This window comes from Chinchilla lanigera, unplaced genomic scaffold (genome assembly GCF_000276665.1).
Source record: "Chinchilla lanigera isolate Chin_1 unplaced genomic scaffold, ChiLan1.0 scaffold00071, whole genome shotgun sequence".
Taxonomy (NCBI): Eukaryota; Metazoa; Chordata; class Mammalia; order Rodentia; family Chinchillidae; genus Chinchilla; species Chinchilla lanigera.
In genome coordinates, this window is record NW_004955472.1 from 7,364,108 (window position 1) to 7,379,069 (window position 14,962).

General features: G+C 41.6%; 1 protein-coding gene across 1 annotated transcript in view; it reads left to right on the forward strand.

Annotated features, from left to right (window-relative positions):
- The first annotated feature begins 13,788 nt into the window (after positions 1–13,788).
- The window catches only part of LOC106150326, a 4,494-nt gene continuing 3,320 nt past the window's right edge, over positions 13,789–14,962 (forward strand). The window contains exon 1 of the mRNA XM_013522929.1: positions 13,789–13,984. Within this exon, the coding sequence (XP_013378383.1) occupies positions 13,789–13,984 (196 nt within the window). The remainder of the gene's footprint in view (positions 13,985–14,962) is intronic.

The following is a 14,962-nucleotide window of genomic DNA, read 5'->3' on the forward strand; positions in this document are numbered from 1 at the left end:
TTGATTCAGCTCAGGCAGGTGGCCTCTGCTGTTAAGATCTGTTGCTTTCCTGGCAAATGCAAGTTTCATACCGGGCTGCGAGTCACACGTTGATCATTCTTGTTACTCAGAACCTGTGCGTGAGTCAGCTGTGGGATCCGAGGTGACTGCGCGTGACAGAGCCTTCAGACGCGGACTTTGTGTTCAGAATATGCAGTACTTCCCACTTGGCATGAAGACAGTTTTTGCCACTCAGTTACGTGTAGCTGTGTAGCCCGGACCAACCCTGCAAACTCTTCAGCTGTTGTCCCTGCCTTCCCTTTGGGGCAGCCTCTCGCTTGGCCCTCGCTCTCCTTTCTTGGTTGTACTCTGAGTGTTGTACCCGACGTAGAGGTTCAGAACGAGTACGCAAGCAGTATGTGTGTATGTCCGTAGTGTGAAAACTCAAACTGTTGAGCAGCTCGGGCTCCTGTCGTGCTCCTGTCGTGCCCCTCGCCTTCCGTGCCATGACTGCAGTTACCACTCTAGTCTGTGCTTTGTTTATGTTTGTCTTCTCCCACCAAGTTCCTGGAGGGCAAGGGCAGCTGCTGGCTTACTTGCTGCTCCCTCGGGAATGCCCAGAGGACCCACAGAGGTTAGAGACCTAGATCCCTCCCAGGGGCGGGAATGGGAGAACTTGTACATGCATTTTTAACCAAAACACAATTATAGGGGCTGGAGATACAGCTTGGCGGCACGAGCGCCTACCTGCATAGCACAAGGTCCTGAGTTCAGTTTTTGGTACCCAAAGAACAAAACAAAACAAAAAACTCAAAACACAATCGTAAAACTTATAGTGTGCTTTGAAGATTAATCCTGTAAGTGTATCTCCGTGACCGTACATATTTTTAAAATCTACACTAAAAGTCCTTTATGGATATGAGGCCCAGAAAACATGGTTCACAAGACTTGGTCTGTGATAGATCCAGATCCCTAGTGCAGCACCTGGTACATAGTAGGTGCTCAGTTATTATTTATTGGATGACTGAAAGAAAATAATGAAGGCACGTGTCAGTGACAGAGAGGTTAGTTCTTGATTTCATTCTTTTTATGCAGAGATATAAGTAGGGTGCAGTCAGGTGTTGGGACAGATCAAGGAGTTCAGAGAATGACAGATGGTGACTCCAGTGTCCCTTTAATGTCCTCTCCTACTCCTGATGCTTTCTCTTTGATATTCCTTGAGGCTGGTTCCGTTGTGGGCATTTTTATGGTTCTACTGTAACAATATCATACAGTTTGTGTTTGGTTCATGCATGTATCGTCCCCCCTAGACTGGAAAGGCAACTTACTTGATTCAGTATCCAGGACAGCTCTTTCATAAACGCGTGAAATGTTCACTGAAAGAAAATGCTCTGTGATTTCTGTGGTTCCAAAGTCTTATTGGGTATTAACCTGTGTGGAAAAACTGCTGAGAGGTTTTAAGACCCCCCACATCACCCCTTCTTTGGACTAGATGTTCCCAGTGGCTGTTATTTTACTGTGTCACCATTCGGGAGGCTTTGGGCAAACTAATGCCCAGTTCTCCTTAATAGCCCGTCTGAAGACTGTGTACTTGTAACTTCCTCTGCAGGAGTAATTTGAACTGCTGGAAAGTGCTTCCTGATAAAGGATGTCTACCATCATGAATACGGATTTAAGTGAATAAATAACTGTATTAGTAAAACCTACTTTCTAGTTTGGAATTTTCAGTGGAGCCTCCAACCGTATTTTCATTCCACTCTATGCTTTACCACGGGCTTCTCTAGGTCTTTTCGAACGCCAGTGGGGTTTTCACTTCTGTTTTGTTGTGTCTTGTTTTGTTTTTTGGTACTGGAAATCGAACTCTGGACCTCGCGCATGCCAGGCAGGTGCTTGTACCGCTGAGTTATATCCTCAGCCCCTCACTTCTGGGCTGGTAGAAGGAGTTTCAGAGCTGGCAATTGAGAGATGTTACCTACCAGAATAACCCTTACTTTTATCCACTGAGTAAATGTGGATTTCTTCCCGGAGCATGTCCAAGAGAGCCTGCAATTGGGAAAAAGATGCCCCAGATGGAGTAGGCGGGGGACAGAAATAGTCTCTTATCTTGGATAAATGTTGAAGAAGAAGTTGGTGATGCCGAATCGGCATGGGGGAGAAGTGTCCTCTCTGAATTACCGTCAGCTTGCATGTGGTCGTCATGGGTCTTGATATTTACGAAGAAGAAAGAAAGGCTTTATCACGGAAAAGCTTAAGTGCGCTTTCCTTGCCTGCAGAGGACTCACATGCGGCTTGCTGTAGAAGTTCTTTGGTATCCGAGCGGTCTCTGGCACCGGGAATGGTGTCGGGATAATCTAGACCTAGGGGGAGTGGAAAGGGGCCTCTTTTCTTCTTGACAATAGCCCTGTTCCCAGGTACCCTGTGACGTCCTGATTCTAAATCTCAGAATAAGGTATTTAGACGTAAACGATTGAGGTCAGAGGGTGAAGTTATATGCTTAAGGTTACATTGTTTACTGGGGACAAAGTTGGACTGAGATCCAGGTCACCTTGATGCTATCAACCTAAGTCCTACTGCGTGAAGTGGTACTTCCTTCCTCTGCCCCCACCCAGAGGAGCAGCCTTCCACTGTTAAGAGTACAGGGACTGTGGAAGCTCCAGGCCGTTCCTGCTGGGGGCCCTACGGGGAGGCCATAACTCAGGCTCTTTCTCATATTTCACAGGGGCTTCTCAGCTCTAGAAAAAGCCTCTAGAAAGGAGGAGCCTTGAATGAAGAGTGACACTCCTAGTATTTCTACAAATTTATTTATATGGAATTATAAAGATAAAGATTCCATTTTCCCAGACTCCTAAATCAGATCAGATCTAAACTCATTGCCCTGGAGAAGTGGCTTAGAATGGGTTTCCAGAGAGATGTTAGCCTTTTTCAAATTAAATCTGAAATTAATTTATTTGTGTGCTTATTTACTTACCTTTGTTCTCCATGGTAATAATATCATTTATCAAATGCATCAAATTGTGCATACAATTGATGTATCATTACACATACTCTTATGTTTAGTTGGTAGCATACATTCAATAAATACTTAGTGAATGAATGGATACATCTCAATATTTTAATTTCTGAGTATGTCTTAATTTAAATTGAATTTCCTATCAGTTCAGCAATTCTGTTTTTTTTAGAACTGTGTGTCTTAGAGCAACTTGCTCAAACGTTTTGTACCCCTGGTGTAATAGGGCTAACAGAGTACCTACCCAAAAGATATTGTGGAGATGGAAGTGCTGACATGAGAGCTTGGTACATAATCAGTGGTCATAAACGATAGCTGTTATTATTATTGCCGTCTTCCTTATCGTCAGTTCCTGCAGTTTGGGACAGGGTAAATTCCAAGAACACAAGAGCAGACAAGACAGATGTAGTCCCTCCCGGAGGGTCCTGGAAGAAGTCTTAAAAGGCAAGAGCTGATGAGAGTGTGAATTACGGTGGTGCTGGTAGGGATGGAAAAGAGCAGATTACTTGTGCAGTAGCGTTGGGGAGTGTTGGCACATTTGGAACGGGAGTAGGGTGAAAAAGAAGGCAGGGAAAAACGAGGGACCCTGTTTTCTGTCTGGGTGTGTGCTTTTGGCACCCACGCAGAAATTGTACATGAGAGACAGAGCAGGCCTAGGTGAGCACCTGGCGAGTTCTGTTATAGACAGATCCCACCATGTGTCCGCAGGACAGCCAAGTGGAAATGTGTCTGGCAGCTGGATATGGGGGTCTAGACTAGGATGAGGACCACAGACTGATGCAGATGGAAGAGTTTTAAAAGTATCACCAGAAGTTGTAGTTGATAAGTTAGACCAGAAGAAGCAGTGGATCTGTAGGGAGAAGACAAAAGCAATGAGAAGGAGTGGGCCACAGTCCGAACCTGAGGAATCTGCCGTGTGTAAAGAGGGGCATAGAAGAGACACCGGAAGAGGACGGCCAGGAGCATGAGGAGAATGGAGAGGGAGTATTTCCGCTGCGGTATCTGGCTCTGCCTCTTTGCCCAGATGACTGCAGATTCCCCTCGGCACACCCCGGTGGAGGACGTTCCCAGTGACGCTGTCCTTGCCAGTGCTGATCTACGCCCGGCACCATCTTGTAGTGAGATACTTGGAGCTCAGAGAGGGAATCAGTTCACTGAAGTCTAGTTTCAAATTCTTTGAGGGGTGCCAACATACGCTGTTCATAAAACACATCTTTCTGTCAGATGTGTATCTGCAAACCTTTGGCAGATGTTGACTGGACCGAAAGTTGGCTTGGTTGTTTCGCCGCTGCCAACCGGGGCTGGAGGAGTTGGGGAATGCTACTAACTACCTATGGCTGGAATACTCTACCGTAAGTTGTGTGGATTAGAACAAGTGGAAATTTATTCTCTCCTGTTTCTGGAGTCTAAAAGCCCAAAATCCAAGTGTCAGTAGGGGCATGCCCCTCCCAGAGCTCTAGCATAAAATCCTTCTTGGCCCCTTCCAGCTTCCGTAGTGGCTGAACACCCTTCATGTCTAGGGGCGTCGTCTGTGCTCCTGTAACTGCATGACGTTCTTCATCTATCTGTGTGTTCTTTACCGTGCTTTCACAAGGCCTGCTTTTAACGACACTATTCACTGAAGTTAGTGCCCACCTCAATCCAGTATGGTCTAGTGTGACCTCATTTGAACTTCATTAAAGGTTTGGAAAGACCTTTTCCAACAAAGGTCACATTGTAGGTACTGGAGGCTCAGAATTGAACATGTCTTTTCGAAGGACACAGTTCAATCTGTGACAGGAAGTACGGCTCAGGGAGCCCTGCTGAGAATTGGATCTTAAGCGTGGTGGGAAGAGTGGCTTAGGCAGATGCTGAACTAGTCCAGACTTAATCACAGAAAAGTGTCCCCTGAGTAGCTAAGAGTAAAGTTAGTGTCTTAAATCTGATCAGCGAGACATTGTCTTAAGTATTCTTCTGTAATAAATTGCATAGTTATTAGTAATAATAAAAGATACTTTTTATCGAGCAATTACTAAGGAGCAGTCTTTTACATGCATTTTCTTAAATTCTTACAGCCACTATACAAGGTACATATTATTGTTCTTAATTTAAAGAGGAAGAAATGGAAGTTTAGAGAAACTAAGGAAATTAGCCAAGGTCACCAGGATAGAAATCCACAAATCCAGGATTCAAAATCAAGACTGGTTAAGACTACATTATCTTTTGACAAGAACTGAAATTATAAAACATTGCATGTCCAATTTATTTTCATATAAAATCAAAGCCATTTATCAAAATATATAAAGGAAATAAAAAGTAACGAGAACGTAGACTCAAGGAAAATGAGAGAAAGCAAGATAAAGTTGGGGTACAATTAGAATGTGAGAATTCAGGTCATGATGTCTTGTGTGATTATTTCAGAGAGTTTCAGATTCGTCGCTGAGCTTTCTATAAGTAAAGAGAAAATATGATCTGTCAAAATTTTCACAGTAGCCGGAGGATTAAAGAAAGGCAACAAGGTGAAGTTCTCAGTTAAGCAAAGCTTTTCCTGGTACTGAGTTCTGCGCGGAATTTCTCCTGCAAACTTTTAGAGAGGACTGCGGAGTGTCTGCGCAAAGACCCTGGGGACTTCCTGGCAGCAGTAACCACCAGGGGGTGGACCGCAGGGCGAATTCTTGGCACCTTCCTCGATTTGCTGATGTCTCCTCGCCCAAACGCAGCTCCTTGGCAAGGCGCTCTGCAGGGTTGCGGTGGTTTTTCCTCCTGTTGAGCTACAGAGGAGTTTAGCAGTTCAGCTGGAGTGGGGTAGCGTTTCTCCACCATTGTCCAGAGTGGGGAAACGTGTGGTCACAGATGCTGGCCTTCTCGGAGCAGCGTGGGGAGCCCGCCCTGACATTCCCAGAGCCCCTGCCCAGATCCCACCCTGTATTTCCTTCTATGTGTGCAGAGCGGCTTTCAGGAAAACAGTTTGTAGGCCCTGTTCTCTTCTATTGAGTTAGAACTGGGGAAGCAAACTATCTCGTCAGACTGCTCTAGTGCCATAAACAAAGTGCAGTGCATACTGGGTTTCCACATAGCTGTAAGACTGATTTACAGTGTACTACCCTTCAATCTAAAGAGGCAGCCTGTGGTTTTATTCTACCCTGAGGTGACTCCCCCCTCCCAGAACTTCTTTATAAATTGGATGGTTTAAAACTCAAAGCCCCAGGAACCGGGCATTGTAGTACATGCCTGTAATCCCAACACTTGGGAGGCTGAGGCAGGAGGATCTCTGTGAGTTCAAGGCCAGCCTGGGCTACAAAGTGAGCTTGAGGCCAGCCTGAACTGCATAGTGCAGAGGTGCTAGGGGAAGAGCTTGGGGTATTTAAACACAAAGGAGATTGCTAGGGCTGGAGGGAAGGGAAAGGGGAGTGTTACCAGGATAGCGGAGGTGGGGTCGGATGCAGCTGGTCATGATGGAGTTTCAGTTTTATCCTAAGGTCAGTGAAAGAATTTTAGACAAGACGGTAGTATAATGTAATGGGCGCTTTAAATCCTTTGGGAGATTTGTTGGAGGACAGTTTTGAGAGGGGGCAAGAAAGAAACAAAGGGCCAGCGTTACAGCTCAGCGGCACAGCACCTGCCTGGCAAGCGCGAGGTCCAGAGTTCAATTCCCAGTGCCAAAAACAAAAAAGAATAGAGGGCAGATACTTCAGCAGGCAGGTGAGAGTTGTGATGAACTAAACAAAGGTGAGAGCAGTGGAGGTGAGGCTGAGTTGAGAAATGCTTTTAGTAAACTCCTAGGATATATAGGGTCCAGGTTACCACCTGTGGTCACCAAACAGGACTGTCCAGAAGTGCCGCTGATTACACGTTTAGTTATACGGTTTTTACCAAAGTAACGTGATACTTTTTGATAGTCAATAAGGAGTCACATTTGGCATTGAATCTTTAACTGGATGACACGAAACTAGATTAGGTCTCTTTTACTTTAGATGACGATATTAATAATTTACTTAATTGGTCTTAGGTTAGGTTGGGGCTTGAGTTTCCTAGGTTTGGCTTCAGGGTTAGATTTCTCCGTGCCTGCTGATACAGTTCGTTCCTGTGTGCATGCAGGATAAACACATACTCCTGCACATCTGAACATTAAATAGTGTATTTCATGATCTACTTAGGCCATAGATAACCATCTATAGTCAAAGTCTAAGGACTTAGAAACACATATAATCATAACTTAAATCAGTTTCTTAAGAAAGTGATCTGACTCTGTTATTTGTTAAATATCGATGACAGCCTGTAGCTGACAGTGTCAGTTCTCTTCAATTGACGTTTTTTTAAAAGTCAGAAATATCTTAGTTGTCAGAAATGTCTGTCTGTACTAGCACTCTGACTCAAACTATGCTCCCGCGAAACATGGGTATCTAAGAGAGTGGAACAGGGTGTTCTTTTTCCTGCAGTCAAGCAGCGACAAGTTTTCTTGGGTCACAGGAAAATTAAATACATAAAATGAAGTTTCTGTATTTCAAAAGAGTTTTTAATACTTTTCTTACACTTTTGACTTCTCTGCGAGCTTACCTAGAGTAGAACCTAGTCTACAATGACCGTTTTATATTAGTTTTTTTTAATAAGCTAGTCTGATTTGGCACACACTAATTAGATTTATTATGTTTTACAAATAATCTCACAGTGTTCTGCAAAAATTTCAGGGTTTCCAGCTATCAACTACTGTAAAAGAAATACATCCAAAAATGTAGCATGGCTCAAACATGCTAGGATGACTTCTGGCTTGCCCAAGTTTAGAACGTGGACACTTGAGCTGCAGTGAGCTCTCTCCCAAGCTATGATCAGGGCCCAGAATCTGTCTTGTAATTCTGCCATCTTCCATGCAGCGTCTAAAGTCTCTGGAGGTGAGACTGAGTTGAGAAATGCTTTTTCCTTCTTATCCTCCTTAAGATAGGCACAGAGATAAGATCTTGCGAGCGTGCAGCGGAGGACTGTACAGGCCAGGCTCGGAGGGGCACATCTCATTTCCCGTCATATCCTTCTGGCAGGCACTTGTATAGTCACAACTAAGTGTAGGCAATGCCAAGAAATTTAATCACATGCCCACTAAAGAGAGAGAATAGTTCAGAGAACAGTAAGCTGACCTTCTCTGCCATGGTTCTGATACCATTGGAAAAACAGTCTAGCAGTTATTGAGTTAGCTTAAGGGCTTAGGGTGGCATGATGGGACACACTGTAGACACCAATGAGGATTTTCAGAAATCCACTTGGAGAGAACTGGTGTTATCGGCCGTAGGCAGCATTCTAGTGGAGTTGTTTCTTTTTTGACAGAATAGAAGTACTGTCATTTGCTTTCTTGGAAAAAGGGAACCCATATATAGGTTAATTAGCTAAATTTAGTCATTTTACAATATTCTCAAAATGTATTATATGTGATAAATACAATAATATCTGTCAATAAAAGATGAAACAGTGAAACAACAATAAAAATAAATAAATGTGTAACCTGGAAAGAAGCAAAACAGCCCTTATAGAGCTTATGTCCCATGGGGACAAACATGCAGAAGAAAATCCCTCAGTCCCATCCCTAGATAGTGCTGCAGCGGACATACATCATTGTATACATTAAGCATAGTGTTACTAATTTACATACCTTATTTCACTTTATTACCTGAGATGGATTCTTTAAATCCTCATTTTATAGTTGAAGAACCAGATCTGCAAAACATTGTATAACTTGGGAAAAGGCACACAAAACTAAACTTGGCTTAATTTTCTGTGAAGCTGTTATTCAAGTAGAAAATACAGTGTCGAGTATGTTGTGTTTTTCTTTCTTTTTTTTAAATAAAGAAGGGACTTTGTCACCTAATAACATTACATTAGCTTCTCATAATAGTTTTTTAAAGAAAGGCTTTTAAAGTCCTTCTGGGTCTGACACGATGAGCTGTGGCCATTTGTCATCCCATATCCCTCCCTGGGTCCCTGGGTCCCTTTCCCCACAGAGAGTGATCTAGCACCTGCTTCCTACTATGGATCTTTCATTTTGCTCTTTACTTTTACTCTGCGTTTCTCATAGAAAAGAAATATCAATTGATATTTGAGCTTGGAGGTCTGATTTCACTTAACATTTTGGTTTTAAGGTGCATCCATTTTCCTACAGATGACTCAAGTTTAGCTTTATAGCAGAGTAATAATACATTGTATATAAATATTGCATTTTCTTTATCCATTCACTTGCCAACAAGTGAATATGGGCTGCTTCCCAGGTTTAGCTATCTTGGGTTGTGCTGCCAGAAACACAGGTAGGCATGTATCACTGGAGTATGTAACTTTCAGATAGATGCACCTACTAGGGAAATAGCTGGGTCAAACACAATTTCTAGTTTTAGATTTTTTTTCTGTTTGTTTTTGGTTTTGTTTTTCTTCCTGTACCAGGAATCGAACTCACGACCTTGCACTTGCCAGGCAGGCGCTGTGCCGCTAAGCTAAATCGCCAGCCCCTAGTTTTAGAGTTTTGAGGACTCTCCATACTGGTTTCCATAGTGGTTGTACTAATTTACATTCCCACCAACAGCGTAGAAGGAAGGGTTCCTTTCCCCGCAGAGCCTCTCCTGCATTTGTGATTTGATTTCTTGGTGATGGCTGTTCTTTCTGGGGTCCACTGGCCAGCAATGTTGAGCACTTCTTCACGTATTTATTGGCCATTTGTATTTCTTCTTCTGTGAGGTGTCTATTCATTTTACTTGCCCAGTTTTTGATTGGGTCTTTTATTTTGGAGGGATCTAATTATTTTGAGTTCTTCATATAACCTAGGTATGAGTCCTCTGTTTGAGGAATTGCTGGCATGTTTTCCCCCATTCTGTAGGTTGTCTTTTCCCTCTGTTGGTTGTTTCTTTTGTTGTGCAGGTTTTTAATTTAATATGATCCCATTTGTTGATTCTTGGAACTATTTCCTGTGCAAATGATATTCTGTTCAGAAAGTCCTTGCCTACACCTATGATTTCTGGGGTTTTATCTATCTTGTCTTCCAGCAGGTTAAATGTTTCTGATTTAACATTAAGTCCTTTAAAAGAAAGAAGGGGGAAATAGATACATACACACCCATAGGATAACTGAGAGAGTCGTACTACCAACTTCTATTGCTTTATTGAAAGGAACAGTTATTGTTTAATTGTTTGATCAATCTTACATGCCTATATTAGTTTAACTGAGTAACCAATTTGAAGATAACAGTATGTAATACAATAACTATTATTAATTTCCCATCACCTTGTCTGAAACTCTGTATTGCTTCTATTGTTTGGGTGTTGTTTTGTGTATGTCTGTTTGTTTGTCAATGTGTTTTCATTCTTCATTTAAAGACGAAATTAAAAAAGTCTGTAACATTAAATCCTTTGATTCATTTAGATTTTAATTTAGTACATGGTGAGAGATACAGGTCTAGATTCAATCTGCAGCAGATAGATAGCCAGTTTTCTCAACACCATCTATTAAAGAGGATATCTTTCCTCATATGTGTTTTTGGCTTCTTTCTCAAAGATCAAATGATTGAAAGTCCTTGAGGTTGTTTCTGCATCCTCTTTTCTGTCCCATTGACCCCATGTCTTTTTGTGACAGTATCATGCTGGTTTTATCACGGTAGCTTTTTGTATTAACTTCAAGCTGCCTCCCACTTTGCTGTTTTTACCCAGGACTGCTTTTTTACTGGGTGTCTTCTGGTTTCATATGAATTTTAGCATTGTTTTCTCTAGTTCTGTGAAGAAGCTGTTGAGTTTTTGATTGGGATTGCATTAAATCTGTATATCAGTTTTAGAGATACGGCCCTTTTGACTATATTGGTTCCATCTATCTATGAACAGGGGGACCTCTTTTTATTTCCTGATGTCCTCTTCAGTTTCCTTTTTTAGAGTGCGGTAGTCTTTGTTGTAGAGGTTTTTCACTTCTTTAGCAAGGCTAACTTCCGTGTTTAATTTTTCTGGGTACTATTGTGATCGGTACTTTCTCCTAATTTCTTTCTCCGTGGATTCATTGCTAGTAGACCGGAATGCTCGTTTTTTGAATATTGCTTTTACGTCTTGGTACATTACTGAATTTGGTTATTAATTCAGAGTCTTTTGGAGGCTTTTTGGGGTCTTCTATGTAGAGAACCATGTCATCTGCAAATAATGATAATTTGACTTCTTCCTTCCCCACAGATACCCCTTTTGTTCTTTTCTTTCCTAATTGCTCCTAATGTTTTCAGTACTGCGTGGAACAGGAGTGGTGATAGTCAGCATCCTTGTCTTGTTCCTGATTTTAGAGGAAAAGCTTTCAGTTTTTCCCCACTTACTATGATGTTGGCAGTAGGTCTGTCATAAATGGCTTTTTTAGATTGAGGTAAGGTCCTTCTATGTCTATGTTCTTCAGTGTTTTTATCATGACATGATGTTAAGTTCTGTCAAAGGCTTTTTCTGCATCTGTTGAGATGATCATGGGATCTTTGTCCTTCTGTTTATTACATATGTTGACTTGAGTTTGCTGAACCATCTTTGCATCTCTAGAATGAAGCCTGCTTGGTCATGATGCATGACCTTAATGATTCCTCCTATTTTGTCTGCCAGTACTTGTTGAGGACTTTTGCATTTGTTTTCATTAAAGAGACTGATCTATAGTCTTCTTTTGGTTGGATTTTTGTCTGGTTTTGGAATCAGTATTCATAGCTTCCAGGAATGACTTTGGGAGTACTCCTTCCCTTTCAATTTTATTAAAAAACTTGAGGAGTATTGTTGTTCCCTGAAGTTTTTGTAGAATTTAGCAGTCCAGACCTGGGCTTTTCTTAGTTGATGGATTACTTATCACTGCTTTAATTTTATTGCCTGTATTGGATTATTCAGGGATTTAAAATCTCCTTAGTTCAATTTTGATAATTCACATGTATCTAGGAGTCCATCCGTTTCTTCTGAATTATCTAATTTGTTGGTGTACAGGTTTACAAAGTAATTGGTAATATTTTTTATTTCAGCAGTGTCCATTGTAATTCTCTTTTTCTCTTTCTGCTTTCTTTTGTTTTTGAGACAGGGTCTCACTATGTAGTGCAGGCTGGCCTCAAACTCACGCAAGTGCTGGGATTACAGGCATGCCAGCTCCTTTTTCATTCCCAATTGCGTTGATTTGGGTCTTCTCTCATGTTCTTTTTTGGTTAAATTGGCTGAGGGTTTGTCTGTTTCAGCAAAGCATCTTGAGGTAGAGGGTTTTCACACTGATTTTCCCAAAGTTGCTTCCATGAAGTGGTCTTTTACCAGAAGCTCTATGAAAGAAAGATTTTGTTATTACACAAATTTATATTTAGTGAGGGCTCATTTAGTATATTAACATATTTAAAGCCTCTGAAATCTTGCATCAAGAGGTAAACCTGTTTAGTCTATGATATTACAAATTTATTTAGCCATGTACTTTTAAAAAGTCACACTTGATATCCTGAGGAGCAAATGTGTTGGGAAACATAACACTATGAGATACTAATCTAAATAGATAATGTAAAGAATTTGCTGTAAAGAAAACACTAGAAAGGAAATGTAATATCAAAATTCCAGTAGACCATAACTATAGAGGATCATAAAATTAGTCTTTCGGTTAAGCAACATAGGTAACAGAAAGGGTCGCATCACAGCCTCAGTGATTTGTTTGGTATAAAAGTATGAAAACGCCACATCTTTTATATTGGAAATGCCTCCCCCATTTTTGCTTTCTTCCCCTTTCTCTTTTTCTATTGCCTTATCAACATCCTACCTCATCAATGAGTCACTTAAATTATGTTTATTCTTTTCAGATGTGTTACAATCCCTTGAAAGGAAATTACATTTGATGGTAAAAGAGGATATTGTCACGAAAAGGTGCTGCATAAATTTATTAGATGGTAACTATTGAGATTTGAAGAACCTGCAGTGTTTGGGGGACTTCCTTCGCCTTTCCTTTCTCTCTCCTTTCCTTTCTGCAGCAAATATATGTGCACACTAAGGCTTGGCGTTAGAAATATAAAACTCACAATGTCTCTTAACGTGTATATATTTGCATGTTTATTGCATGAATAAATTGATCTCCTGTGAATAATGATCACTAGGAAAAAATTTAAAACATTTATATTAGCCACTTGATGATTTTAATGCCTTGTTTACTTACGTAGATTGTGTGATCTGGTATATGGAAAAATGCAGATCTGTAGAATGGGTACTACCCATTTTTTTTGAGACAAGTTTCACTTCAAACTGTCCTTGAACTCACTATGTAGCCCAAGTGGGCCTCAAACTTGTGGCAGTCCTCCTGCCTCAGCCTCTTGGGTACGGGGATTTCAGGGGCACACCACCATTCCTAGCCACTACCCATCTTGTCATAATGCCAAAGCACACATCACTAACTGGTCACAGCACTTGTTCTGGTAAGCTCAGACCTCACTTTCTCCAGGTAGTGGCAGGCAGCCAGTCCCTACTAGAACTGGAGCTATTTGCTTTCTCTGTGGTTATGGGAAGATTAGTTTTAGGAGACCTTGTTTCTGTTCTAGTGAGGTGTTTGATGTTGGGGAAGATTCTAATGAGGTGTTTGACAATTTCTCCTATATTTACGCCAGTGATCGGCTGTATTGTTGTAAACATCCACGTACACGTTGCTGCTCCATCTACAAGGAGCAGTCTTGGTGGCAAACTTAATCTTACATGCTCAGCATCGTTTTTCAGCCTGGCCATCTGGGATGCCATTTGATATCCTATTTATATTTTTACTAGAGGCACCTGATACCTTATCTCATTTTCCAGGTGGGGTAATATTTCAACCTTAATGTATTCCATTTATTTCATTTTAGCAAAATGGCCTTCCAAGTGGAAGACCGGAGGTTTGATTTCTCGTATTTGGTGCAGAGAGCCCCTCCATCAGTTTGTGTTTCTAGAAGACACTTGGCTTTCTACACACCCTTCCAACTCCCCGAACTCCTGCCAGGCGTTTTGGGCCGTGTACACTTGGATTCCTCAGCCGCTGGTGGCTTAGTGGTTGAAAAGGCTCCAAGTGAACTCTGTGCTTGTTTGTTTGCTGTGCTGGAGATCAATCCCAAGGCCTTCACACAGAGCTACATCCCCAGCCGCACCCTAACCCCCTTTTCTTTGAGACAAGGTCTTGCTAAGTCACTAAATTTCCCAGACCGGACTCAGACTTGTGATTTTCCTTCCTCAGCCTCCTAGTGTGCTGAGATTATGGGCAAGGCTTGTTTTTTTGTTTTGTTTTGTTTTGTTTCGAATGTGATACTTTTAGAAATCTTTCAGCTAGGTATTTTGGCACAAGACTGTAATTCCAGCTAATTAATTGGATGAGGCAGGAAGACTGCAGTTAGAAGCCAGCTTGGGCTACATAGTGAGATTTTTTTCAGATCTGAATTTCAGTTCAGATCTTGTTATGATTTTTATTTATAGACCATCAATGGTTAGGTACTAAGTCAAAAGACAGTAGCTTTTGCTAAAATATACTACCATGATGTCAATTAAATAGTTTCTTTAGGAACTTCACGGGATTTGAATATCCCAAGTACATGCTACATTTCCCATTTGTATTTTTTGGTCACTTATATGATACAGGGCTCTTGGTTGGGGACACCTAATCCTTTTCTCTTGATAACCTCTTTTTAACTTTCTACCAGGTTACTTGGAATTCTCTTTTTTTTTTTTTTTTTTTTGGTCTTCTGGAGACAGGGTCTCACTCTGTAGTTCAGGCTGGCCGTGAGCTCAATTTGTAGCCAAGGCTGGTTTTGAACTTGCAGTGATCGTCCTGCCTCAGCCTCCCAAGTGCTGGGATTACAGCGTGTGCCACGATTCCCAGCCACTTTGAATTCTTTAAAAACAGAAATAATCAAAAACTCACTAGCATGCCAAATGCATCTTAAAGGAAAAATAGTATTATTTGGGGCTGGGGATTTAGCTCAGCGGCAAAGCGCCTGCCTGGCAAGCGCAAGGTCGTGAGTTTGGTTCCCGGTACCGGAGAAAAACCAAAAAA